Raw genomic sequence first — 26,030 nt, 5'->3', positions numbered from 1 at the left:
GAGGAACCATCTTCTGCAATTTCGCAAGACTAGGATGCCCGAGACGACTGTGGATGAGCTGTGGAGATTCTGTGAGAGAACAAGCAACTGAAGGACTCGGCAAATGAAGGTAGAACAGACCCCGTGACTCACGGCCCACTCCAATCATCTTCCCCATACCCGGGTCCTGCACAGAAACAGAATGGTTTAAGAATGTGACAATACAATTAAGAGAATTGATCAATTTACTAACCGATATTAAATTATAAGGGATGTGATGAATGTAATAGATAGATGTCAAGGTCAATGAGGAGGTTGGACAGATTTGTCCAATCCCATGAACGGGGGCCTTAGTCCCATCAGCAAGAGTAAAAGAGGGTAAATTATCAGAATATGTAAGGGAAGAAAAGAGTTCCTTATTACCACAGAGGTGATCAGTAGCACCTGAGTCAAATATCCAAGGACCAAGTGATGCAGAATGAGAAACACAAGCAACAGGATTACCAGTTTCTGAAGCAGAGGCCTGAGATTGAGGAGAGGACTTCCTGAGAAGGGCCTGGAATGCTGCATATTCTTCAGAGGAGAGAGAGACTAAACCATTTAAAGCAGTATCCGATTGAGCTACATTAGCAGCAAAAGAAGGTCGCATGTGAGGATACTTTGTGTAGCAGCGTTCCTCATAATGACCAAGTTGCTGACAGTAATGACAACGAGGTCGCTGACCACGCCCGACTGGACCTCCTGGGCTATGTCCTCCTGGGCCCCGGCCTCCTGGGCCTCTACCACGTCCACGTCCACCTCCAATATGCCCGCGAAAATCAATACGGGAAACTAGAGCAGTAGAATCAACAGCAGAAGACGATCCAAGAGCAGATTTCTTATTCAAATTCAGAAGACGCTGATACGTCATGGATAGATCAGGCTCCCCACTAGTCAAGATAGTATCACGAACATTATCATATTCTTCGGGAAGGCCAGAAAGTGTGGCAACCATAAAGAGACGTTCCACTTGTTTCCGATATGCAGTAGCATCAGTAGGGTAAGGCAGCATATCCAAATATGCCTGCATCAAAGAACTCTTGCCAATATATGTCTCCATCTGAATGTCAGATGATTTGCTCAATTCCATAAACTGAGAGATGATGAAATATAGCTGCTGAACATCATTAGTGTAGAGGTTTTTTGCTTCCTCCCACACTTCAGTGCAAGTTTGAAATGAATAAAAGATATCCAAGACAATCGGATCAATGGATTGCCAGAGGATACTCAGAAGCTGGTTGTCAATCTTCTCCCAATCAGACTTGTCCTCCTTAGGGACATCGGTAGACTTAGTCGTGAGATGGTTCCCATATCCTTGTCCAAAGAACCAAACTCGAACGGAGGTGGCCCAGTTCTTGTAATTAACAGATCCCTTCAATCTTGAAGAGGTAATGAACCCAATATTGGTAGAGATGATATTGAGAGAATTTCTCACAGGAGGAGATGGAGAATTGACCTCCGAATGAATAGGAGAGTTTGCTGCCATAGTATTAAATCACAAAGATATAAACCGAATAAAGAGAAACGAACCTGATCACCAATCAAGAAGAGGTGCACACAAAAAGTCAGACCCACAAAGAACCAACCACAGATCCAGAAAGAGGAGGAGAAGACGAGCTTCTCTGTCCAAGACCGGCCGGAAAAAGCCGCCGGAATAGTGCTCACGCGCCGGCAGAAGGTGGCGCGTGAAGCCCACGCGCAGAGAAGACAGGTGGCACGTGACGGCGCGTGGGAGATGCGTTGCTGACCGGACCACCACAGACCTGGTCGCCAGGAAGTTAGGGTCCTGATCGCGTGAAGTTTGGTCGGAAAAGTCGCCGAAAAAAGTCTCCGGTGGCCTGAACAGTGATTCTGACGGCGGGCGGTGGTTCCGGTGGTCGTCGGAGGTGCTGACGCATTTGGAAAAATCACCCAGAGGCTGTTTACAGCCCTAGAAGGCTTGCCGGAAAGACGCACAGCAAGAAAGAGGACTCCTAAGCAGTGGGCTTAGGTTTTAAAGCAAAAACAAGGTTTCTAAGCGGAAGCGAGGGTCCCCAGAACGAAAGAGCTCTGATACCATGTAAAGAACCTTAGGATACACCACCCCAAAAGCTAGCTCAAAGGGTGGGAGTGTCTAAGGTCTTATAAACTCCACATTAGTGTTAGAATATTAGATATGATTAGATTCAATCCTATCCGTTAATATTCTGCTTGTATTAGGATTGCATTAGGTTTGGGCCTTTCACTTAAGCTCATTAGGGTCTCTACATATTGTAACTCTCTGACACAGATCAATACACAACATATTATTTTACATTTAAGTTGGTATTAGAGCCTCGCCGTCCCCCACTTTCTCTTGTGGAGTTTCTTAGCACAGGTAGGCTGGGCCTGTTGCATTGTCCACTCTTCAAGCCCAATGGACTCTCGTGTGAGGGGGCGTGTTGAGATATGTAGTCCCACATTGGTTGTATGTGCAACTAATGTGGAGTTTATAAGACCTTGGGCACTCCCACCCTTTGAGCTAGCTTTTGAGGTGGTGTATCCTAAAGTCCTTTACAGTAAGCAAGTTCTTTTTAAAACTTAAACAACAAGTCAAGTCAAGTCAAAAAACTTAAAACAAGTCAAGTCTTAAGTTCCTGACAAGCCATTTGGCCCATTTACACCCTTACCCAAACCCGTTAGTTTGTCTAAGTCAAAATAGGCTTAAAATCAAGTGAGTCCCACATGTTTTCAGAGAACCCCACCTCTTTCATGTGTCAACAAGAGAAATAAAATTTCTCCTATAACATAAATTTTTTTATTCAAACAATGACCTCCTAAAAACGGCCTAGGCCGAAAGGCATGTTTGCCTAGGGCCATTTGTTTAAACTCTTTGTTCAATCCCATACTTTAAGTAGTTAGACCTAAATTTAATTAGAGTTTTGCATCTATCATTTAACATAATCACAACAACTTTCCTACACACACAACATTTCATGAGACCCGCAATTTTTAAAACCAAAAGAAAAAAAAAAAACTCCGACACACAAAACGAATCTCTATAACATAATACAATCATTTTTCCTACAACATAACTCTTATAAAACCGATTTAGTTAAATGTAATTGTTTGCAAATGTTGTGTATAATTAAACCCACTTGTATACTTGTATGTTCTTTGCACTCAAATATGGACTAGAGTGATATTTTTGGATACACACGGTCTGTCACACTTAATAATAAAAAAATTCCCCCATTAGGAAAATGGTACAGATACAACTCAAATTCAAAAGGGGTGAAAACGTTACAAGGGAGAGAGATAAAGCAGAGTGAGCCTGCAATTCAACCATCACACATTGCTTAAAAATTTGACTTCCCCAAAATATTCATAAAAAAGAATGAGAAATGCATCATCTCCAATTGGTTACAACAGTGTTGACACAAAAGTCTAAAGCACATTAACGCAGGCACTTGTTGATAAACTTGAGGAAGAGAATAGTTAATTTTCCCTAGAGGAGCTTGCAACCCCAATAGTCAACAGGTATCAATCAACCATTATCGCAAGAAAATTGTTAAGCTTGCTTCCTGTAACTCAAATCAACATCTCCATTAATCTACAAGAAACAAGAAAAAAAAAAAAAAAAAACCATATTTACATTAACATTGAGGAGTCAGTTAGCCAAAAAAACAACAGAACTTGAGACTTACTAATTTAGCAAGTTCTTTAGCTTTTTCATCATTGAAACCTAAAGCAGCCAAGATCCTTTGACCTGCTGATTCTTCTTGTGACCAAATTCCTAGAAGTAAATGAGTCACATTTATTTCCCCTTCTTCACCTACATTTTATGTCATAATTTCATTAAATACCCAAGAGAGAACATCAAGTAAAGATTATTAAGAAGCAAGATAAAGATCAATATTGTACAAATGCAACATCACAAGGTCAAACTACAAATACATCAGGCAATGGCTTGGGCATTGATAAGCATTTACTTTTATAGAGAGATGGTTCACTAACTAAGCCATAACTTAAGACTTAAGCAAACTATGGACATGGCTGAAGCTTAACAGATATACACCTAAAGCTGGATTCATTTGATGAGGTTTTCATATTACCAAATTTTCACAGTACCTTAATGAGGAAAAAAAGATATTTAAAATCATTTTCCATACACCAGCTTTCTAACAGAAGCGGCACAAGACAACCGAAAGCATCTTTCTACTTTAACTTGCAAACTCACCAATAATTTCATTTCAAGCATCAAGTAACTCACAAAAGGGCACAACACTTGAAAATGTGACATTCCAAACTCAAAAATGAATCTAGCTGATCAATTGGAAAAAAAAAATGGTAGACGACTAATAGCTGATACATGGACACGTCATTGTGGAAACCGTGCATACCTGACTTCAATTTCTCATCAACCGCCCAATCAAGGGCTTTCTGAGCTGGTTCAGTCAATGGAGGATGCTCAGGGCTGAAGTAATACATGTCAGATTTCCCAAGTAGCTCTACTGTTTCTTCACGTACTTTGAAAAGAGTAATTCCATTAGCTCTTAAGAATTTTGCAGCTTTACTTGTTCCTGAAAGCACAACAAAATTTGATTAAGTTCTCCAGGGTATACAAAAGGTACACAGCCAGATACCTATGGAACAGATTCAACTTCTTAACATAAACTGCCTTTAAAAATCTATACCGCAGGATTGCCAACAAAATTTAAAGAGGACTTTATTATAACTAGAAGAAATGAAAAATGATAATAGATTCTATTACTCTAATGCCACATTTTGCTTAGCACAATTAATTTAGGTTACCACATCTACCATTTTTAGAGGCAAAGGAACCAACCACTGCCATGTACACAGTACCCATTTTCTTCAACAAGAATGGAACATGTATACAATTCTTCACACAGTAAAGGGAAAAGCTACAAGTAAAACGGTCGTCTTAAATGAATCTAAACTTGACTAAAACTAGCTCGTGACACATTATTGCTGAACCCACAACTCATTTGAAAGGACGAAACAGAAGGTAACATTTTCCTTTTCCCTCTCTTTTTCTCTGATCAAGCAATGTTTTTAAATTGAGAATATAATGGGATACTTCTTTAGTTCTGGAGCAAATGCATGTCAGTATGAGTCATTTTCTATACACCATATGACATAGCCAAATAGGGTATTTAATCCCCAGGAGATATTCAAGCTTCAAGAAGGATCTTGTGAATTTATAAAAATGACAGACCTATGTATATATCAATATAACAAGAAGCCTGAATCCAATTGATAATTGGAAGATATAAAGTATGGTAACTAAATTCTATTAAAAACTATGTATGATAGGCCAAAAATTAGAACTATTACATTTATGATTGAACATTTCTGCTCAAAGTTAAACCCATCCACCTTTTAAGAGTATGCTTAAAATCACAGTAGGAAAGAAAAATCATTTAGTATCCAATGTGAGTGTTGCTCTTTTTTCAAACCACCAAATACTCTAAATTATCCTTCTACTTGGTAAACCATGCACGAAGGAACCATCTCTTTGACATAGAACTATTGCCATTTTACACTCTCCAGTCTGTAAATCCAGTTTTACCGCTTAAAGTAAACTGCAAGTGCTGAATCTAATATGCAAAACACAACTAACCAGATAAAGTTTCGTCCAAATTCAAGAACAACTTGACCCATATATAAGGTATGAAGTACAATATTCACCACCCATAATTTGAATCACAACTCCACTGCCGATCTTAATATAGATATTCCAAGTAAATCTTGTGGGAGAAAAGGAAAACTATGCAGCTGCTAGAAAACATCACAGTATTAGTCATTTTACATCTTTTCTTACCTATAAGCAGTAAAATAGATTTTGGCATGCACACGTTCAGATTGGAAATGAACTCATAACAAATGAAGCTAATGGAACACATCAAAATGCATTCAATTGATGGCAATCAGATAAGTCCAGTGCCTGACACACTTAACTCACTGCAAAACGGAATTAAGCAAGCCATTACTGAAACTTGAAAGACACAAATTTGCCATTCAATTAAGGGTAATTAGACAAGTTCAATGCCAAAGCACTTATTTCAGCAACAATAACATCACCTTTGGCCCAAACTAGTTGACATTTGCATTCAATGAAACCATATAAAATCAAGATTAAGGAAAAATAAATAATAAATAAGAATAAAATAATATAAAAGCAAAAATTTCGCTGCAAAAAGCTCCACGGCTTGTGGTAATAAAGGTGAGAGTCGATTCTACGCAGCCTTACTATTGTATTATTGCAAATAGACTATTTTCCAAAGTCGAACCTTCCAGTTACCGGGAGCAACCTTACCGCTCCTACAAGGCTTGTCCTCAATAAAATAACATATATAATAAATTGAATAACTAAATAGATAAATAGAAAACTAAAGTATTTGTAGAAAAAAAATGCACTTTGACTAAAATGCATTGAGCATGCTATTACTGAAATTCAAAAGACACCCATTGTAGCAAACCTTCAACTAGAATCCCCATGAGAAGAGCCTCGGTTCCTGTGTTAGGATATTTGAGCTTCCTCGCTTCCAATTCCGCCATTGCATAAGACTTAATAGCCCTTGCTGACCACCTGAACCAAACAAACAAGCACAACCCTCAAACACACAACATACACAACACAGCCCAATTACACCATTGATATACGACAAGAGTAAAAAACTCACTTTGGGATTTTCTCGGGTGTACCCGAATGGGGTTTCCTGCAAAAATGGAAAAAAGACAGAAACTTTAAGGCACTTGGAGGTGACCCAGATGAAAATTCGAGAAACCCATCGGTGTTTAAGTGTTTTAGAAGAAACTTACGGGATGGGGAGGCTAAACGACACGGTTGCTGATGTCGCACGGCAATTCTTGTTGGGAAGAAAAGAAGGGGTTGTTGAAGTGGAAGAGTGTTTAAGGGTAATAATCCTGGTTCCAAATAGTGAAGTGAGAGAGAGGGTATGGTTTGGGTTTGAATGGGATGTGGGAATGAAAGCCATTGGAACCAAATGAATAGAGAAAAGAGAAGAGGTTGCTTTCATCTTCAAATGGAATGGAACAAGAAACAAAATTGAGAATTTCACAGTTCAGAGAGAGAGAGAGAGGGAGGAAAGGCAAAAGGGTATTGACACTGAGAACTTCAATTGAGAATTTCACAGTTTGTGAGCTTGAATTTGTAAAATTTTGAACAGTAACATTTAAGGACAGAATATCAATGGCGAAGGTAAAGGTCAGATAATAAAATAAAGGGGTTTATATTTGTCGTATTCAACCGTGACGTAACAAAATTTCTTACACACGTAATATTTTGTGGGGCTCACACTTTTTTAAAAAAAAAGAAAAAATTAGGACACGCAGAATGAATCTCTATAACATTGCACAATCACTTTTCTTACAACATAATTCTTATAAAATACTAAAATAAATATTATTTTATTGAATGAAATATATGTAATGAAATTGTTGACAACCAGAAGTATTCAAGTAAAACCCATCAAATACATTAATAAAGATGTTTGTAACATCATTTAACTACTTATTAACGTAAATTTTAAATAAAGTTACTTTGTTTATCATAAAATTAACGTCAATTTTAAATAAAATTTTAAGAAAAGTGTTTCTCAACATAATTATTAAAATAATAATTAAAAGATAAAATAGATAAAAGATGTGTAACTTAATATTGAATGGTATCTATAATAGATCTAAGAATGTTACATCACTACTTCAAAAATCTACAATAATATTCCCTTAGAATCACTCCCCACTTTACAGAAGATGAAGAATCAGTTGTTGAAACAAGGTTTGGGACGAAAAAGAATATCAGGAGATTTCAGAAAATAATCAGGATGCAGAATAACTTTCCTGATAACTTTCAGAAAACAAACATGTAGTTTAAAAAAAAACTAAAAAATAAATAATTAAAAAAAAGAATTTATTAATCTCCTTTAATAGAAGATAGCTTACATCATGTCATAGAAATAAAATATGAGTCCCATCATTTTAAAAATAAAAAAAGAATGATACAATTTTTTATGCCTCGCTAGCATAAGATAATTGTCTCCTATAAAATGAGACAATTTAAACCCTAAAAGAAAACGGTTGAAGTGTAGACACATAAATAATAAAAAATTTAATGACAAATAAAGTTTTACTATGGAGAATATGTCTCTTCTTTTTTAGTTGAAGATATATGGTTTATCATAAATGTATTTTATTAAACTTCTTTTCATTATCAAACAAAATGATAAATATTTCTAAATTTCAAGTAATAAACGAATTATTATATATTAATTATTGTAGAAGATTAACTTCAGAAGACGAAGAAGAAAAACAAACACAAATTTTTTTGATTATAATGAATATCATAATGCCAAATTATTAATGTTTAATCTCATGTTAAACATTAGATAATCATCCAAAAAATTTCAATCAAATGTCAAATAAATATTAAGAAATTACATATTTCCTAATTGTCTAATAATTCTCAAATATATAGTTCAACAATATCCAGAACAATGTTGATGCTACACAACTTCTTCCCCAGCAGCTTTGTTCATGCATAAATTCTCCTTCTCCAGCAAGGTGTCTCCAACTTCAGCAATAGAACTAATTAAAAAAAATTTGTTGGAATCATTGAACTGTATTAACGATATAGAGTATACAAATAATATGTAGTAGAAAATTATAAACACACAAATAATTGGTAAGTACTTAACTCTATTTCTATCTTAATCTTTTTGTTAGGACAATTAACTGAACAATTAAAGTTTTCTTTCTTGAACTGTTTCACGAGAGAACTAAACACATCAAAGCGGACTGCCATTTTGTTCGAGAAAAGGTTCAAGCTAAGATTATTGAAACACCATATATCCAAATCGAAGACCAATTAACAGACATGTTCACAAAGGCTCTCCTAAATAAATCCTTTCAAAACATCATTGCCAAGCTGAGTTTGATTGACATATTTGCCTCAACTTGGAGGGTGAAGTTTTGGAGAAATTAGTGGATGTAAATCAGGAGATTTAATTAATTGTAATCATGTGACAAATATATCCCATAAAAAGTGTAACAAATCACCTGATATCTTTAATTGTGGATAAAATAATTTGGCCCAACTATAGTATCACCTATTATTTATATTGAAGGGAACCCCCCTTGATCATTACTGAGGGGGAGAAACATCATCAGTGTGGAGGCCCAACAAGCTCAAAAACCATTACTTAACAATAAAGAGAACACGTCCATCCTGCGTAAGTATGTCATCTTTCATCTTCTAACACACGCTACCAGCAGCTCAAGCAAGGCATCCCTTCATTATAAATACAGAGGCACTGAGCCCAAGCAAAATCAACTATACATCAATACGTGAATTCCTTGAACCTTGATCTGACTTGAGCATCAGAGTATCTTGCAGATATATCTAGCCCCCTCAAACTGCCCTAGGACTCTTATACCAGCTCAACTGTCTCGCCAAACAATCCCAATCATATCGCATAGAACACCTCAATCCAGATCCCCATCAATAATATTAGGTTCAACCATACTTCATCCATGTGCGTCATCCAAAAACCCCTGTTATAAGTTTTAAGTGTTCATTTTTATCTTTTTATTGCAATTATTTAAGATTCAGCTACGCATATTTTGAGTAATTCATCTCACAATCTAATTGAAGTAGACTTTATAGACTGAAATTAAGTAATTCACAGTGATATTTTTTGTGAGAAAATGTTTGTTACATCGCAATGTTTCATAAGGATATAATAGTGTTCTTTAACCGATAAATAATGTTATAGTTTTTTTTCTTCATAAATCAACTTATACCTTTGTTTTAATCACATGTGTTGAAGAAAAATGCAACAAAGTGACCTTATTTGCACTGCATACAACATTCTTTGAAAATTATTGTTAGAATATATTAAATATAATTAGATATGATTAGTCTGTAATTATGTTGATTAGTCTGTAATTATGCTGATTGTATTAGTCTGTTATTATGATGATTGTAATTAGGTCTGGGCCTTTCACTTAAAGCCTATTAGAGTCTCTATATATTGTAACTCTCTGAATTAGATCAATACACACAGAATATTATTTCAAATGTTCCTCTCTTCTCTCTCACTCTCTCGTTATTTAACATGGTATCAAGAGCCTAAGGAACTTTGAAATTTTTTTTTTTCCGGTGAACCCACTGTTCATCGTGGTTTAATATATATATTTTTTTCGGAGCTGTCTCCTTGTCAGTTTTTGGACGCTTCTCTCTCGCATACAACTTATGACTCGTCCAGAACCACCGTCCGGTCACCGTTTCCGGCGATCCACATACCTCCGTGCTCGTCTCAGCCGCGCGATTCAAACGCCACCGGCCCCGTCCGATTTCAAGGTCACACGAGCCCTCACGCGCGCGTGACAGTTCGACCACTCTCCTTCACTCCGGCGGCGCGTGGAGGCTCCTCTCCGGTCGTGGCTGGTTGCGATCTTCTCGTCTACTTGCGTAGGTTTTGGATCTGGTCTTGTTTTGGTGTTTGGACCTCTTTTTGCATTGACGTACAGATTCCTCTTCTACCGGTTAGTTGTGTGATCTGTCCTTTTTGATTTTTTGTTTGTTTTTGATTATGGGTCCTCTTGTCTCCAATGTTTCTGTTTCTGGGACTCTGGCTGAACAAAAGTCGGAGAAGCAAACATCAGGCCCACCTACTGCATCCATTGCACCCTCTGGTAATTCTTTTGCTGGCATCTCTCAGTTGCACTCTATAGGCCCTTGGACTCTTGATTCTGGGGCTTCTGATCACATTTCTGGTAATAAGTCCTTATTCACTTCCTTTTGTACTACTGGTTCTTTTCCCACTATTACTATGGCCAATGGGTCTTTGGTCCAATCAAGGGAGATTGACACGGTTCTTCTTTTACCTAATTTATCTCTGGATCATGTTCTATATGTGCCCGATTCTCCTTTTACCTTACTTTCTGTTAGTTGTTTGACCAAATCCATTGACTGTGTTGTTTCTTTTACTAAAACCTCTGTCATCTTTCAGGATTGGAGTTCGGGGAAGGAGATTATCAAAGGATGTGAGTCTCAGGGCCTCTATCAACTAGTTTCCTCTTCTTCAGCCTGCTCCACTGCGGATTCTCCTTTTACTATCCATGCTCGTCTGGGCCATCCTAGTCTTGCAAACCTTCAGAAGATGGTTTCCCATTTATCGTCTTTTTCTACTTTAAATTGTGAGTCTTGTCAGTTTGGGAAACATACTCGTAGTACGTTTTCGAGTCGTCAAGCTGTTTCTCTTTTTTCTGTAGTCCACTCTGATGTTTGGGGACCAAGTCGTCATTCTTCTACTTTGGGTTTTAAGTACTTTGTTACTTTTATTGATGATTATTCCAGATGCACTTGGTTATTTTTAATGAAAAATCGGTCTGAGTTGTTTTCTATTTTTCAGTTATTTTATAATGAAATAAAAACTCAATTTGGTATTCTTATTCGTACTTTTTGTAGTGATAATGCATGTGAGTACTTATCTCATCAATTTCAACAATTCTTTTCATCTCATGGCATTCTTCCTCAAACATCTTGCCCTCATACACCTCAACAAAATGGTGTAGCCGAGCGCAAGAATCGCCATCTGGTTGAAACCACTCGTGCCTTGTTAATTGATGACAATGTTCCATACACATTCTGGGGTGATGCTATAGTTACTGTATGCTATCTCATTAATTGCATGCCATCATCTGTTCTCAATCATAAGGTACCTCACTCTATTTTATTTCCCCATCAAGCTTTATATCCTTTAACTCCACATGTGTTTGGTTCTACGTGTTTTGTTCATCATCTTGGTCCAGGTTTGGATAAATTAGCTCCCAAGTCTCACAAATGTGTTTTTCTGGGTTATCCTCGGTCTCAGAAGGGTTACCGTTGCTACTCTCCCACTTTACGTCGATACTTTATCTATGCGATCTAATACTTGGCATGATTTGAGATCTAATACTTGGGATGTGTTTTGAATGATTTAATTATAATTATTTATTTATTTTTTGGAAGTTAGTTACCATTATATTTATGTTATGAATTTTTCTTATTTTTAGGATTTTAGATTTTCTAATTTTGAATTTTGGATCAATTTATAATTAGTCTATAAAAGGGTGCCTATGACCCTTATCCTATAAGTTGAATATTTTGTTATTTTGATAATTAAAATAGAGAACCAAATGGTTACTCTATTGTAAAATCTCAACTTTCTATTTAGCCACATTTTCTATGCGCTTTTGGCATAAGAGAATTAGGTTGTCTTCAACTAACGGCTAAACAAAATTGTAGAGGTCTTTGATGGCATAGTTGTGAAGGCAAGGGGCGAGGATTCATTCATAAAGAAGACAGACAACCGTGTCAGATAGACCCGCGTGACATAGAAAATGAAGAGCTCAGAAAGCGGATCCAAGATTTGAAGCAACAACTTGTGGAGGTGCAGAGCATGAAAAACCAATTTTTGGAGCGATAACTTGTTCAAATGCATATCAGTAAAATTAAAGATTTGGAGTGACAACTCGTAAGGGCCCATTCTCAGAAAATCCAAATTTTGAAGCGACAACTTATAGAGGAACATAACATGAAAATCCAACATTTGGAGCAACGACTTGGGTGGACAAAGTTAGGCCTTCAATCTGAAGAATGAATAGAATTAGAGGACGCATCTGATGACGAAGAGGAGAATGTCAATCCCTTGATGATTCTAACCCAAGGACAAAATTAGGAAGTACGACCTGAAATTCAATTCACTTTTCAAGATATCGAGATGCAAATCAACATTCCTGACTTTGATGTCTACGATCATAACACAGTTTATGATGATTATCCGATTGATGATGATTATCTATCTTATGATAAAAATTCAGTTTATGATGATAATCTGATCTGTGATAAATCTAATGGAGAATTTGATGTTGAAGATCTAATAGAGAAAGAATTATCCATTGAGTTTTTACCTAAAGAGATTGATATCAGTGAAGATAAAGAAGATTCGAGGTAGAATCTTTTTTTAGCAAAGAAGAATGATGCACTTACAGTTGGCTCATTGCACATGACATAACCATTGATTCAAGAAATTCAGAGTCAACCAGAGTTGTGGCCCAATAAGTATAGCCCAATTGTTGAAAAAATAGTGATTTGAAATATAACAAATTATGATCAAATCTAAGTCTCAATAAAGCAGCAAATATCATTGTGATTTGTTTGACAAAAAAAAAGCAACACATTGGATATAATTTGAGATCTAAGATTTGAAATGTGTTTTGAATGATTTAATTGTAATTATTTATTTATTTTTAAAAGTTAGTTACCATTATATTTATGTTAGGAATTTCCCTTATTTTTAGAATTATAGATTTTTGAATTTTGGATCAATTTGTAATTAGTATATAAAAGGGTGCTTAAGGATGTGCAAAATAACCAAAAAACTGAACCAAGCCATGAACCGAACCGAACCACCCTTAAAATAATCGGATTTTAAAAACCAGTTCATGAACCGAATCAGTTTTTATAACCAGTTTAAGAACCGAACCATTTTGAACCGAACCGAATCGAACCGAATCGAACTGAATCGAATCGTTTTCAAACCAAATCAAATTGATTTTTATAACTTTATTTTTAAATTTTTAAATTTTTTTCTTTTCAAAATAGGGTCGACTCGAACTGGTTCTGAACCGAATCGTTTCTAACTGAACCGAACCATTTAAACCAATTTGATTCGGTTTTTCAAAAAATTCGGTTCGGTTCGACCCATGCACATCCCTAAGGGTGCTTATAACCTTTATTCTAGAAATTGAAATTTTTGTTATTTTGATAATTAAAATTGAGAACTAGAGGGTGATTACTCTTTTGTAAAATCTCAACTTTCTGTTTAGCTACATTTTCTATGCGCTTTCGGCATCAAGATCCGTACATTAATTACAAAATATTATGTTTTCATAATTTTTTATTTAATTAATACTTTATTAATTTTTCCCCCTATTTTGTGTTGATTAATTCTTATCATGGTCAGAATTAACATTTTGAAAGAATGCGGGAATACACAAACAATAACGATAATTTGACAATAATCTATTAAGTTCAATTTTCTCCCTCTTTATGTCGGGGTTATGCTTTTACTAAGAATGAAGTTCGAATATCACATTTGATAGCATGGAAAAGGATTCCAAATTAGTACTACATTTGCTTTTCATTATTGGAAAAAAGAATTGCCAATTCCATTAAAGGCCATGCATTTTCGATTGAGGTTTGATGTGAAATAATTCTACTTATCCTAAACGTTTCTCTAATTATTTATTTTTCTAGTTGCATATTGCCCAAGTCATCATCAATTGACAAGCAATTTTTGGGGAGAAAAGAGAGAAATAATAGGAAAAACAATTAAATTTTGATTCTGACTTCCCTTTTCCATCTTAATTAGATCACCATTTTAGAATTTATGAAAGAGATTGGCATTTATCACATTTAATCTTTGATTTCATCATGTTTGTTACTTTTTTAATGTGTATAACATCAACCCTTTCCATGTTTTCTCCATTTTCAAAGAAGAATCAAATTCCACAATGAAACATTTGTAGCAAGATTAACATTCATTTCCTAAAACATCAATTAGAGGAAGTGCCACCACACCATCTTAACCGATAGCTCACCATTCAATTGAGAACATGCCAGCTATATTTTGATTATTTTTCTGCCCAAAGCCTGGGAGAAAAAATAAAATAAAAATCATACCACACTGTTTGAATTTATTTTTTCCCCATTCTTTTATGTTTTGTCCTTTTATAAAATGGGAAAGTTGAGAAATTCAATCCTTGTTTGCTGTAAGACACACTTTGAAAAGTTAACACCGCTGTTTCCAACTAAAAGAGTAGATGAAATCGCCACTTTAACCTTAAACGGTGATTTCTAAGACAAGATAAAAAAGAGAAAATTGAAACTCTGCAAATAAAATGTAAATTTTGTGTTCAAGTTTTTGTGAATATAAAATTTTTTATTTAGAAGAATTGGTCCATCATGACGTGGAATTGTGAATGTTCTCGGCTCGAACGTGATTATTTCCCATAAAATTACAGTTGATTTATCAAAAGAATAAATAAAAATGTTAAGCCTTGTTCAAAACATTTGCATCAATTGAAATACTTTATCAATATCTATTGCTTTGAGTGCTAAAAAATTGATTTTCAGGTTTAAATTTGTTCCCAAAATAAATTCATTAAACCAGATTCAAATTAGTTAGAGGAAAAAAAAACAATCAAAATGGAATTAGCAATAACGTCCCTGGTTCAATGTTTAGATGTATCAATGACTATAATTTTCATGTTATGCAAGACTAGTTGGTCTAATGATGACTCAGTTTTGGATCCTAGAAATTAATAAGGAATTGACCTGCCAAAAATACAGTGGTTCAAGTTCTGAGACATTTGTTGATAAAAAAAAAAAAATTCCAAATGGACGAGAGAAAAAAATTACCTTGATAATTTGTATTTTTATTTTATAATATTATTGGGGGAAAGATATTGTAACAATCAATTAGTGTTACTATCAATATTACTACCAATTAATTTTACCGTTAGATAGATTATGTTGATCTAACGGCTATATTTATTTTCATCTTTGTATGATTATGATTTTCCATATTTAAAGTGAAAGGATTAAATATAAAAAATTATAACCATAGGTAAAAATAAATATAAATATTAAATATGAGTAATCATAACCATACAAAAATAAAAATAAATATAACCGTTACATCAATTAATTGATAGTAACACTAATTGATTATTACACTGTCGTATCCAACAACATAAACTAATAAAATATATATATAAGCTTGCCTCGAGAGTTTGAGCTTGTGCTTAGGCTTGTAGTTTGTACTTTGTAATCTATTGAACGTGAATCTCGAGCATCACAACCATTGACAAAAGTGTCTTGGTTTCATCCAAATTCCTCAACTCTTTGGACCACAACTTGCTAGCTTGAATTCGCATACAGATTCAGTCCCTTGAAAACATGGTACACGCAGGTTTAGGTTTCTGTTTCCGTCTTCTTCTTTTTTAATCATCCCTGTTGGTTTTTGTTCATTTTCCTTTCTGGGGATTTCAATTTTGAGTAAAAAACCGTGTTTTTCCTGGTGGGGTCTGAGTTTTGACGCTAAAGTTCGATCCTTTATTTTATGATTTTCGTTTTTATGTTAATGGGGGGTACAAGAGTAAGTTTTTCAAGTGCGAACTTTTTTGCTGATTATTTCTTACTTTAGCACATTTTCATTCATATAGTTTGTAGTAATGTTCATTCTTTGATTTTTGTTCATTCTTTGTGGGTATAACAGGTTTGTACTTGGGGATTGATGTTATGGTATTGGTATTCATTGTTTGAAGCTGTGTTGTACTAAACTGTGGATGGTTTCTATGGTTTTGAAAACCTTCATGCTTCAGGGTCTAGTGTCAAGCTAGATAAGTTATATGAAAGCCATGACTTGGGCTACACTCAAAGGTTCCCCCAAAATTTCTTCCCATCCAAGACCTCTTTCTTGGATTGTAGCTTCAGTTGGAGTACTTGCAGTATTTTTGATTTTTGCTTCTTGGATTCTTGTATCATACCCTATTGGTTCCACAGTTCAGGGATATTTCTATGGTGTAGTAGAGAGTTCAGAAAATTCTAATTTATCAGTCTCTCCAATCATTGAAACTTATTTTGATCTTCCCTCCAATGCAAGTTTAGATCTAGTAGATAATAAAGCACCCCCTGATCTGCCACCTTCCACAGTTTCCAATGGCCTGTCTACTGATACAAAGATAGAACACTCTGATACTGAATCAAATTCACAAGTACCCTTAAGTGAATCTGCTTCTCCAAAATTACCAGAAACTTCGGATGCAGCGGCTTCTAGTTCACAAGAATCTGTGACTCCATTTGGCAACCATACAAATGTGATTAACAGTAGCTTGCCTGCTCAGTCCAATTCACAAATTGATTTGGCTTCAAATGCACCTGTTCAAGTGATTGGAACCAATTCTTCCAATGTGACTGGTAAAATTGGAATTGTGGAACCTACTTCTGCAGCTTTGGTGAATAACTCCAGCACTTTATTTACAACATCAAATGATACCTCTCTGCCTCCTTCAGATTCAATACCAACAGCAGTTCCTGCATCATCTGACAAGCCAAATAATGAATCCTATGCTGGTTCTGTTAATTCAGGTTGCATTTTCTGTTGCCTTTCAGGCTTGCACAAACTTGTTTTCAATTTATCATTTTATTTACCATTCTTATTTTACAAACATTTAAGTTGTTTCGGTTTTCTTTACTTTGTTCTCTTTTGGAAATGCAATGGAGCCATAATGTAGGTAGTTTCATTTTATCAGTTACATGTGCTCAACATTTGTAAATTGTAGTACTTGTTCTTGTTAGGTAAGAATTTCACGTAGAAAATATGTATAACCACTTTTCTTTCTAATGATTTTCTTTGAAATTCTCTGTATATCTTCTCAGTTTTTTGACTGGTTTTTTCCGTTGTTTGTTATGTAGGCTGTGATCTGTACCATGGAAATTGGATATACGATCCATCGGAACCGTTATACAAAAACGACTCGTGCCCTGTATTGACACAAATGGAGAATTGCCAGGGTAATGGTAGGCCTGACAAAGATTATGAGAACTGGCGATGGAAGCCCTTTCAGTGTGACCTCCCACGATTTGATCCTAGGAAGTTTTTGGAGCTGATGAGAGGCAAGACATTGGCTTTCATTGGGGATTCAGTGGCCAGAAACCAAATGGAATCAATGCTGTGTATTCTCTGGCAGGTTATTTTCATTATTCCTTACTGATCTGATTTACATGACAAATAGAATGATTCCAAGATGGAAGAAAAAAATGTCTTTATTTTGCTGATATATCGTTGGTAATATCTTCTCGTATTTGCTGTGTAACATTGTGATTACGAATTTTCTTAAAATTGGCATAGCCATACTTTCAACATAAACAAAGTATACTAATTACTTATAAGGTTATTCATATGGTTGCCCAAGATACATAATGAAATGGTAGGTAATGCACTTTACTTGACAACAAATGAGAGACACTGACACACAATCCACTGGAAATTGCTTGCCATCTTGGAAGAACTTGGATAATAATTATTTTAGAGAAACTAAATGGGATAGCTACTCATGTTTCTTGAATGGACATGAGGATGTAGTTTATATTATAGTTTATACTCATTACATATTTATGGCTTTGTTTAGCATCACCTACATAAACAGTTTAACTCTCTTACTGTTTGTATGCTTAAGTAATGAAGAAACATTCTAGTTGCAGATACATGCAACCCTAACTTAGATTTGAAACTTTTATAAAACTCCTCTTACTACTTATCAACTGCCAAACCTGCAGGCCGATTATAACTTTTACACATCTTGGAGCAATGGTTTAATTCTTATTTGTTGATTTATGTGGATTTTTTGCATGCTAAAGAGATAAAGCCTTCCTTTAAGTGAGATCAAGTATATTCATATCAGCTTTAAAAGAATGAACTTTTGGTTTAGTTATTAGGTCAGGATTTGTTTTCATGTTATGTTTGTTATCTAACGCATGTTGTTTGCATGATGTTATGTATAATATAATCTAATTCTACGTGTTTGCTTGATGCTTGTGTTTGTCTGCATCCTTTTTTTCATAGTGAGATGCTTAACTGCAAAATATGGTACTTTCAGGTAGAGGAACCCAAGAATCGTGGAAATCGTGACATGCAGCGATATTATTTTAAGTCTGCATCTGTAATGATTATCCGGATATGGTCCTCATGGCTTGTCAAACACAATTCTGAACCATTTGATTTTGCTCCAGCTGGGGTGGAGAAGCTCTATCTCGATACCCCGGAAGAGAAGTTAATGGAAATTATCCCAAAATTTGATGTGGTTGTTCTTTCTTCTGGCCATTGGTTTGCCAAGCAGTCTGTGTATATTTTGAACAATGAGATAGTGGGAGGACAATTGTGGTGGCCGGATAAGTCTAAGCCTATGAAGATCAACAGTATTGAAGCCTTTGGTATATCTGTTGAAACAATTTTTACTGCTCTTGTTACACATCCAAATTATACAGGGCTTACAATTTTGCGTTCATATTCACCCGATCATTATGAGGGAGGTGCATGGAACACAGGCGGATCATGCACTGGGAAGACTAAGCCTCTTGCATTTGGTGAATTGGTGGAAAATGAGCACACCAATGCAATGTATGAGCAACAGATTAAAGGTTTTAATCTTGCTATACAAAAGGCAACAAATAGATCAAAGATGAGATTAATGGATATTACCAAAGCCTTTCAATACCGGCATGATGGTCATCCTGGACCATACAGGAACACTGACCCTAACAAGATTACAAAACGTGGCCCTGATGGAAGGCCACCACCTCAGGATTGCCTACACTGGTGCATGCCAGGTCCAGTAGATACTTGGAATGAACTTGTGTTTGAAATCATTAAGAGAGAATATGAAGGTGATAGCACATGATGATATTTATTTTTTTCTTAACAACACCCTCGTTAGTCGGGGTTTAATGGAGAGTGGTTTTTTAATCCAGCTGCGTGGCAGCTTCTGCACTCTGAAGGGTGATTTGTGCAGAACTTTACCTGTTTGAGGAAGGGTTAGACCAGTCAATATTTTTCCCATAGAAGTATATTATAGAGAAGTTGATTATTTTAAAAGATTAGGGTGGTAAGCTGCTAGTTTATTCCACAATTGTCAGGATCATCAGTGCTCCTAAAGAGGCTAAATCTGTTCGTGGTTCAGTTCTGTTGTATGTATGTCCAATATAAATTCATATCTCTTTTCAAATATGGCCTTACATTGTGCAGATTTGTTTCTCCTAATTTGGTTGCTATTTTTTATTGTATTTTATTTTTAAGGGAAAAATGTTTGTCATTTATTATAGAGTAAACACCCTTTTTGGTCCCTGGCAATATCTATGAAATCCTTTTTAGTCCCTGGCAATAAAAAAAGACCAAATTGGTCCCTAACAGTATGCAAAAAGGGCCACGTTAGTGACGGAGGAGTTGACATAAGGACTAATGTGGCCCTTTTTTCATAATTTTAGGGACCAATTTGGTCCTTTTTTATTGCCAGGGACTAAAAAGGATTTCGTAGATATTGCCATGGACCAAAAATGGTGTTTACTTTTTATTTTAAATGACATAACACTGTCATTTTAAGAGAGAGACAGACACATAAAAAAAAATTATTTAAATTTTAAATTAAAAAAAACCACCCACTTTCTCTCTTCCATGATTTCTATTTTTCTGTGTCTATTTCTCTCCTAAAATGATATAATTTATGTCATTTAATACAATCACCAAACCCTTATTTTAATTAGTTAATTATAGCGGTTGTTTGTTAAATCCATTGTGACCCGCACTTATGCGGGGCAAGCTTAAGGTTGGGAGTCTCAACCCAACCCGCCATATCTGTGACGGGTTAAACGAGCCCATATGACGGGTTGTCATGCTTTGCCACATACAAATACAGGGACTGATACGCAATGGTGGGGACCAAAAAACATATAAGTAAAAATATAGGGACTTAAATCCAAAGAAAAAGGATTATATAGGGACCAAAACCAAATTAGTGGAAATTATAAAGGCTAAATCTACTTTAAACCTTTAATTATCATTACAATTTTTAAAATCACTGAATCAGAATTCTTGGTGGAGTGTGTCTTGTTTTTTTTTTTTTTGGGTTAAAATTATTCCTTTATAAAATAAACATGAATTTTTATTTATTTGACCTAGACGACTGTTGCTGAAAAAATGTGGATCATATATTTGACTTATTCTCAGTTTGTTACAGAGAATAAAAGCACACTAACATAAAATTGTCTGTTCTGGACTATAAATTTTTTTATTATTGTTGTTTAACTCTCTTCAACTTTAATTTAACTTGAAAATGTTACCATCTCAAATAATTATAACGACAATTTTAACATATGCGGAATTTATCCCTTGAAAGTATTTTTTCTTCTAGTATACTGTGAAAATAAACAGTAAACTTTTAAGAGTATAAGTTGAAATAGATATTAAACCACAAGGGAGTAATATGTAAAATAAAGAATAACTAAATTAGAAAAAAAAATTATTTTGTGATGCATAGATATAGACGTAAGCTCAATAGGAAAGTTATCAAAAGTGGGTGTCACACAAATGTTGAGAATCAAGGGGAATGTGGAATGGTGGCTTTGTGGTTGTATTCTGGGAGAGTAACAACAATGTGAATGCTTGTGCAAAAAATGCATCCTCAATGATAATAAAAGGTATTTATATGTGGAGAAAATTCTCCAATAATGAAAGAGAGAAAACCATAATGTTTGTTTTTGTGGACCTGATTAGGTGTGAGGCAAGTATCCTCATGTGATGTATGAAATATGTATACTAGAGGCGTGAAATTGTCATAAGATAACATTTGTCTTACTCTAAAAATACAGAGATATAACTCTTTACATGAATATTAAAGGCTGGCTTAATGGACTACGCCTGAGTGAGCCGATGCATTACACTACCTTTATTGAAGTGAGGTAATCTTTAGTTAATCTAGTTACCCAAAACATTATTACGTCTATTATAAATGAAATGCAAAAGTCAGTCATTCTGAAACTATAATATTTATTAACAACTGTAATGTTATTCACACGTAAATGATAGATAAACTTACCTTGTTCCCAAGCTTGAAAGGGTTTGACAACTTCAAATTAATTGCTGATAAAAGTGTTTTTTAGTTTTTTTTTTTTTTTTTTTGCCACTTTAAACTGTATATGCATATATAGCTCTTATCATTCGAGCTTTTGTGAGTGTTGGAAAGAATATCTTTAGGATTTTTAAAGATTTTTTTTCTTATTTCATTAGAATTTAGGTTAGGTCTGGGCTTAAGCCCATTAGTATTTCTTTATATATTGTATTCTCTTGAATCAATTCAATATACAAATTTATTTTAATATTCCTCTCGTCTCTTATTATTTTACATGGTATCTAAAGCCTAATGAGAGGAATCCTTGTCCGCCTTTCCTTACTCTTTTTCATAATTTTAATATGGTAGTAGAGAGGTTTCACCCACCATGAGGGATTGACTTTTCCAACTTTTCCCTTTCTCTTTTTCTCTTCGCTTCTCTTAGTTTCTTCTTCTCGTTCCTCCCTTCGTCGCTGCAAGTGTTGTGCTCCGTCACCGTCGATGACCCAGCCACCGTCCAGCCCTCTGTCCGCTTCCATCGCCACCGGCTAGAACAATCTCTGCATCTGCACAGTAGCAATTCTCGTCGTCCCTGTTTATCTGCTCATGTTCCTATTTTTTATTGTCCTTTTGGCCCTGGAGCATCATCTCTGACCGCAATCGGCCCAATTTTTCTTCTCTCTCCAAGACGGTTCTGGATCTGGTATTGTTTTGGGGGGTTTGACCTCGTTTTTGGTGACGTCCATATCCCCATACTCCGGTTGTATCTCTTCATTTTTCGGCCACGCGTTCTTTCCCGGTCGTGTCTAGCCACCGTCCAGCCTTCTGTCCGCTTCCATCGCCACCGGCTAGAACAATCTCTGCATCTGGACAGTAGCAATTCTCGTCGTCCCTGCTTATCTGCTCATGTTCCTATTTTTTACTGTCCTTTTGGCCCTGGAGCATCATCTCTGACCGCAATCGGTCTGATTTTTCTTCTCTCTCCAAGACTATCTGATATTGTTTTGGGGTTTTGACCTCGTTATTGGTGACGTCCATATCCCCATACTCTGGTTGTATCTCTTCATTTTTTGGCCATGCGTTCTTTTCCGGTCGTGTCTCCTCTGACCGCGTCTCTCTCCTTTGCCAGCATCATCTTTTCTTCTACGGCCGAATCTTGTTTCTTTTGGTTGTGTTTTCTTCTTCTTCGGGGAGCATTTATATCTGTTGTTGCCTGGTCCGATGACTATTCCAGTTACACTAGCTCCGTCGGCTTGTATCCCAGTTGCAACAATGTCTTTCCCAGCCCTTTTGGCTAATGTCTTTCTCAGTTGTTGCCTGGTCCGCAGATTTTTCCAGTTAAAATGGCTCCGTCGACTTGTATCCCAGTTGCAACAATGTCTTTCCCAGCCTTTTTGGCTAATGTCTTTCTCAGTTGTTGCCTGGTCTGCAGATTTTTCCAGTTAAAATGGCTCCATCGACTTGTATCCCAGTTGCAGCAATGTCTTTCCCAACCCTTTTGGCTAATGTCTTTCTCAGTTGTTGCCTAGTCCGCAGATTTTTCCAGTTAAAATGGCTCCACCGGCTTGTATCCCAATTGCAGCAATGTCTTTCCCAGCCCTTTAAGTTGATGTCTATTCCAACTTTTCAGACTGATGTTCCATCCAGTTGATTTGCTGTCGATTTCTCCGACTTATATTCCATGAAACATCATTTTAGTTTTCTTTCTTCCCAAGATGAAGTGTACCTCCATCTTGAGGGGGATTATTCGAGATATAGATAATAGTTTATTTTAGTTTATTATGTTTGTGATTTTTCTTTAGGGTGAGTTGTAGAGTTGTTACAACCCCCGCTTGTTTACTTTGATGTTATGTTTCTTAGTCTTTCTTGTTTAAGCTTGTTGCTTATGATCTGTACGCTCCAGCTTGAGAGGGAGTGTTGGAAAGAATATCTTTAGGATATCTTTATTATTTGTAAAGATCTATTTCTTTATTTCATTAGGATTTAGGTTAGGTCTGAGCTTAAACCCATTAGTATTTCTTTATATATTGTACTCTCTTAAATCAATTCAATATACAAATTTATTTTAATGTTCCTCTCGTCTCTTGTTATTTGACAGCGAGAATCAAAAAGATGCTTTGAATTGTCCCCATATAGTAGCTCAATTTGTAAAAGTAAGAAACATTCGGGCCGTGTTTGGTAGGCAGATTTATTTTGGATTTTTGGGAAAGTGATTTTGAGAATGTTATTTTCCCAGGTTTGGTACAAAAATTTTGAAAATTTTCCAAACTGAGAATGTCGGGAATTGATTTTGTGAAGGATTTTTCCATCAAAAAATACCACTGGTATTCATAGAATCCGGATGGTGGGAAAATTTGACAACATTTTTCAGACAATTGTACCCTGTGGTACAGGACTTCTCATCTCTCCTCGGGACACAACTTTTTCCATTTCAATATTCTTCCTTGATCTCATTCCTCTCTTTTTCTCTGCTTCCTACTCAATCTTCGTCTTTTTTGAGTGCCGATGGCGGTGCACCGTCGTTTCTTTGCTGCGGGATTGCTTCAGAAGCATTGATTTTTAAAATTTGCATTGTTCTGAAGCACTGTAGGTTTTAGTTCGGGTGCTGTTTACTGCGATTTTGTTTGATTGGAGTTGAAATTGTTTGATTAGAATTTGGAATCTTTTACATTGTTTGGTTGAAATTTGGAATTTTTATTTTTTTCATATGGGTTTTATGAACATTTTGGTTTTGCAGATTTTGGTGTCTATGCTTGAAATTTAGTTTTCCAGCATGTCTATACGTGAGTGCAAGACTATCGACCTAGAACAAGGATGAGATTTTATGCAATACACGTATACATCTGAGATGTTTTGGTTATTTAAATGTTCAATTCTCAGGAGTTTCATGTGTCTAATTAAATTCGCTGTGCTGAAACATTGGTTTTATTTTAATTTTAAATTGAAATTTTTTTTGAATGAAAACGATGGATAATGTTAGTTTTGTAAAATCATTCAATATTTTCAGCAATATTTTACAATCAATCAAATATAACGGATTTTTGAAAATATTTTAATCTACCAAATAATTTTTTTGTAATATTCTTGAGAAACTTATTTAATTATTTTCTCATCGTATTTTTGAAAATCACAATTTTTAGTACAATAAATTTTTTCCTCTATCAAACAACCCCTAGTGAAAGTAATGGATTCAATATCTAAAAAAGTTATTTATTCCTATTTCTCTTATCTCCCACCTCTTTCCTCGAGATCGTCATCGGGGCCCTCAAAATAGTCCCTGGACCTTAAAAAAATAAATAAATTCTTTGCTTTTGGATATTTGAATTTAGAACTTTTTTAATTATTCATCAAAGGAAGAACTCTATACCTCTATATATTTTGTTATAGTTTGTTAGGGAGAATTGGAAAGAACTCTTACAAGTCACCATTTATCCCTACTTTCCTATATAATAGAATCTTTTTCATGTTAAATTATTGAATTATTATTGTTGGAAATAATATTAAATATATATTTCCTTATTAGTATTTAGGTTAAGTCTAGGTTAAGCCTATTAGGTTTCTATATATTGTACACACCTGTACCTGTTCAATACACATTATTTCACAATTCCTTTCGTATCTCGTTATTCAATATGGTATCTAGAGCTTAACAAAAGGAACCTTGATCCATTTTTTTTGGTGAACCCACTGGTCATCGTCTTTTCAAAAAATTTCCGTACACTGTCTCATTGTCAGTTTATGGACGTTTCTTTCCTTCTTATATCATATTTTCATTGTTGCTGGACTTTACTCTCCGTGATCAGACGTCAGAACCCCATTGCCATCGCATCTCCGTCATCAACCACCACCATCCGGTGGACGTTTTCGGCGATCCACCCACCGACGTGCTCGTCTGCATCGGTCCCACCTCTAATCGATTCCCCACTCGCTCTCACACACGCGTTCAAGGTGCATCTTCCTTTCCGGTTTGGCGGCGTGTTGGGTGCTCAGAGGCTATTGGATGAAAATATAGTATGGTGAAAACGTTCTTCAGTTTACTAAAAAAGAACAGAAGTGTTCTCTTAGTTCAACTCAAGTGCGCAAATGCACATATCAAGTAATAAATGAGAGTATTATGCCCAGATTATCGTTTCCACGAGGATAGAACTTTAATTAATGTCTTATACTGTTTTATAAGGAATGAAGATGAAAAGAAAAGTTTGTAATTGACCTGTTTGGTCAAACGTTCCCTACTGTCTTGACAACGTTCCTCAAGGACAGTAGGTTCAATCAGACAGCAAACAATTCATCGCTTC

General features: G+C 35.5%; 2 protein-coding genes across 5 annotated transcripts; one reads left to right on the top strand and one right to left on the bottom strand.

The window, feature by feature from the left end:
• Nucleotides 1-3,154: 3,154 nt before the first annotated feature.
• LOC133298322 (ATP-dependent Clp protease ATP-binding subunit CLPT1, chloroplastic) lies at nt 3,155-7,160 on the bottom strand. 2 transcript variants are annotated; one of them, XM_061497589.1, is made up of 6 exons: nt 6,826-7,160; nt 6,687-6,722; nt 6,483-6,592; nt 4,380-4,559; nt 3,684-3,811; nt 3,155-3,560 (listed from the first exon to the last, which is right to left on the bottom strand). In XM_061497589.1, the coding sequence occupies exons 1-6, from the start codon at nt 7,041-7,043 to the stop codon at nt 3,531-3,533; spliced, it is 702 nt and encodes a 233-aa protein (XP_061353573.1). In that variant the 5' UTR covers nt 7,044-7,160; the 3' UTR covers nt 3,155-3,530. The 2 variants fall into 2 exon arrangements, with proteins under 2 accessions (XP_061353573.1, XP_061353572.1); XM_061497588.1 differs by having other exon boundaries at nt 3,159-3,589.
• An 8,733-nt stretch (nt 7,161-15,893) lies between these two features.
• LOC133298321 (protein YLS7-like) lies at nt 15,894-19,852 on the top strand. Of its 3 annotated transcripts, none has more exons than XM_061497585.1 (4): nt 15,894-16,033; nt 16,350-17,221; nt 17,549-17,823; nt 18,733-19,852. In XM_061497585.1, exons 2-4 carry the CDS (start codon nt 16,483-16,485, stop codon nt 19,531-19,533), a joined length of 1,815 nt encoding a protein of 604 aa, XP_061353569.1. In that variant the 5' UTR covers nt 15,894-16,033; nt 16,350-16,482; the 3' UTR covers nt 19,534-19,852. The 3 variants fall into 3 exon arrangements, with proteins under 3 accessions (XP_061353569.1, XP_061353571.1, XP_061353570.1); XM_061497587.1 differs by having other exon boundaries at nt 15,894-16,043; XM_061497586.1 differs by lacking the exon at nt 15,894-16,033 and having other exon boundaries at nt 16,063-17,221.
• The last annotated feature ends 6,178 nt before the right edge of the window (nt 19,853-26,030 follow it).

This window comes from Gastrolobium bilobum, unplaced genomic scaffold (genome assembly GCF_033153095.1).
Source record: "Gastrolobium bilobum isolate Gb01-03AN ecotype WA unplaced genomic scaffold, APGP_CSIRO_Gbil_v1 utg26896, whole genome shotgun sequence".
In the NCBI taxonomy this organism is placed as follows: domain Eukaryota; kingdom Viridiplantae; phylum Streptophyta; class Magnoliopsida; order Fabales; family Fabaceae; genus Gastrolobium; species Gastrolobium bilobum.
The sequence above is the reverse complement of the archived record's forward strand: the minus strand, read 5'-3'. Positions and strand labels throughout refer to the sequence as shown.

What these genes read in the sequence shown, in the direction of transcription:
- LOC133298322 (XM_061497588.1), bottom strand. Translation starts at nt 7,043, where the DNA reads ATGAAAGCAACCTCTTCTCTTTTCTCTATTCATTTGGTTCCAATGGCT. An exon ending in TCGTTTAGCCTCCCCATCCC is followed by an intron (nt 6,723 to 6,825) that starts GTAAGTTTCTTC and finishes CCATTTTTGCAG; the next exon opens with GAAACCCCATTCGGGTACAC. An exon ending in CATGGGGATTCTAGTTGAAG is followed by an intron (nt 4,560 to 6,482) that starts GTTTGCTACAAT and finishes TTGTGCTTTCAG; the next exon opens with GAACAAGTAAAGCTGCAAAA.
- LOC133298321 (XM_061497585.1), top strand. Translation starts at nt 16,483, where the DNA reads ATGAAAGCCATGACTTGGGCTACACTCAAAGGTTCCCCCAAAATTTCT. An exon ending in TGCTGGTTCTGTTAATTCAG is followed by an intron (nt 17,222 to 17,548) that starts GTTGCATTTTCT and finishes TTTGTTATGTAG; the next exon opens with GCTGTGATCTGTACCATGGA. An exon ending in TGCTGTGTATTCTCTGGCAG is followed by an intron (nt 17,824 to 18,732) that starts GTTATTTTCATT and finishes TGGTACTTTCAG; the next exon opens with GTAGAGGAACCCAAGAATCG.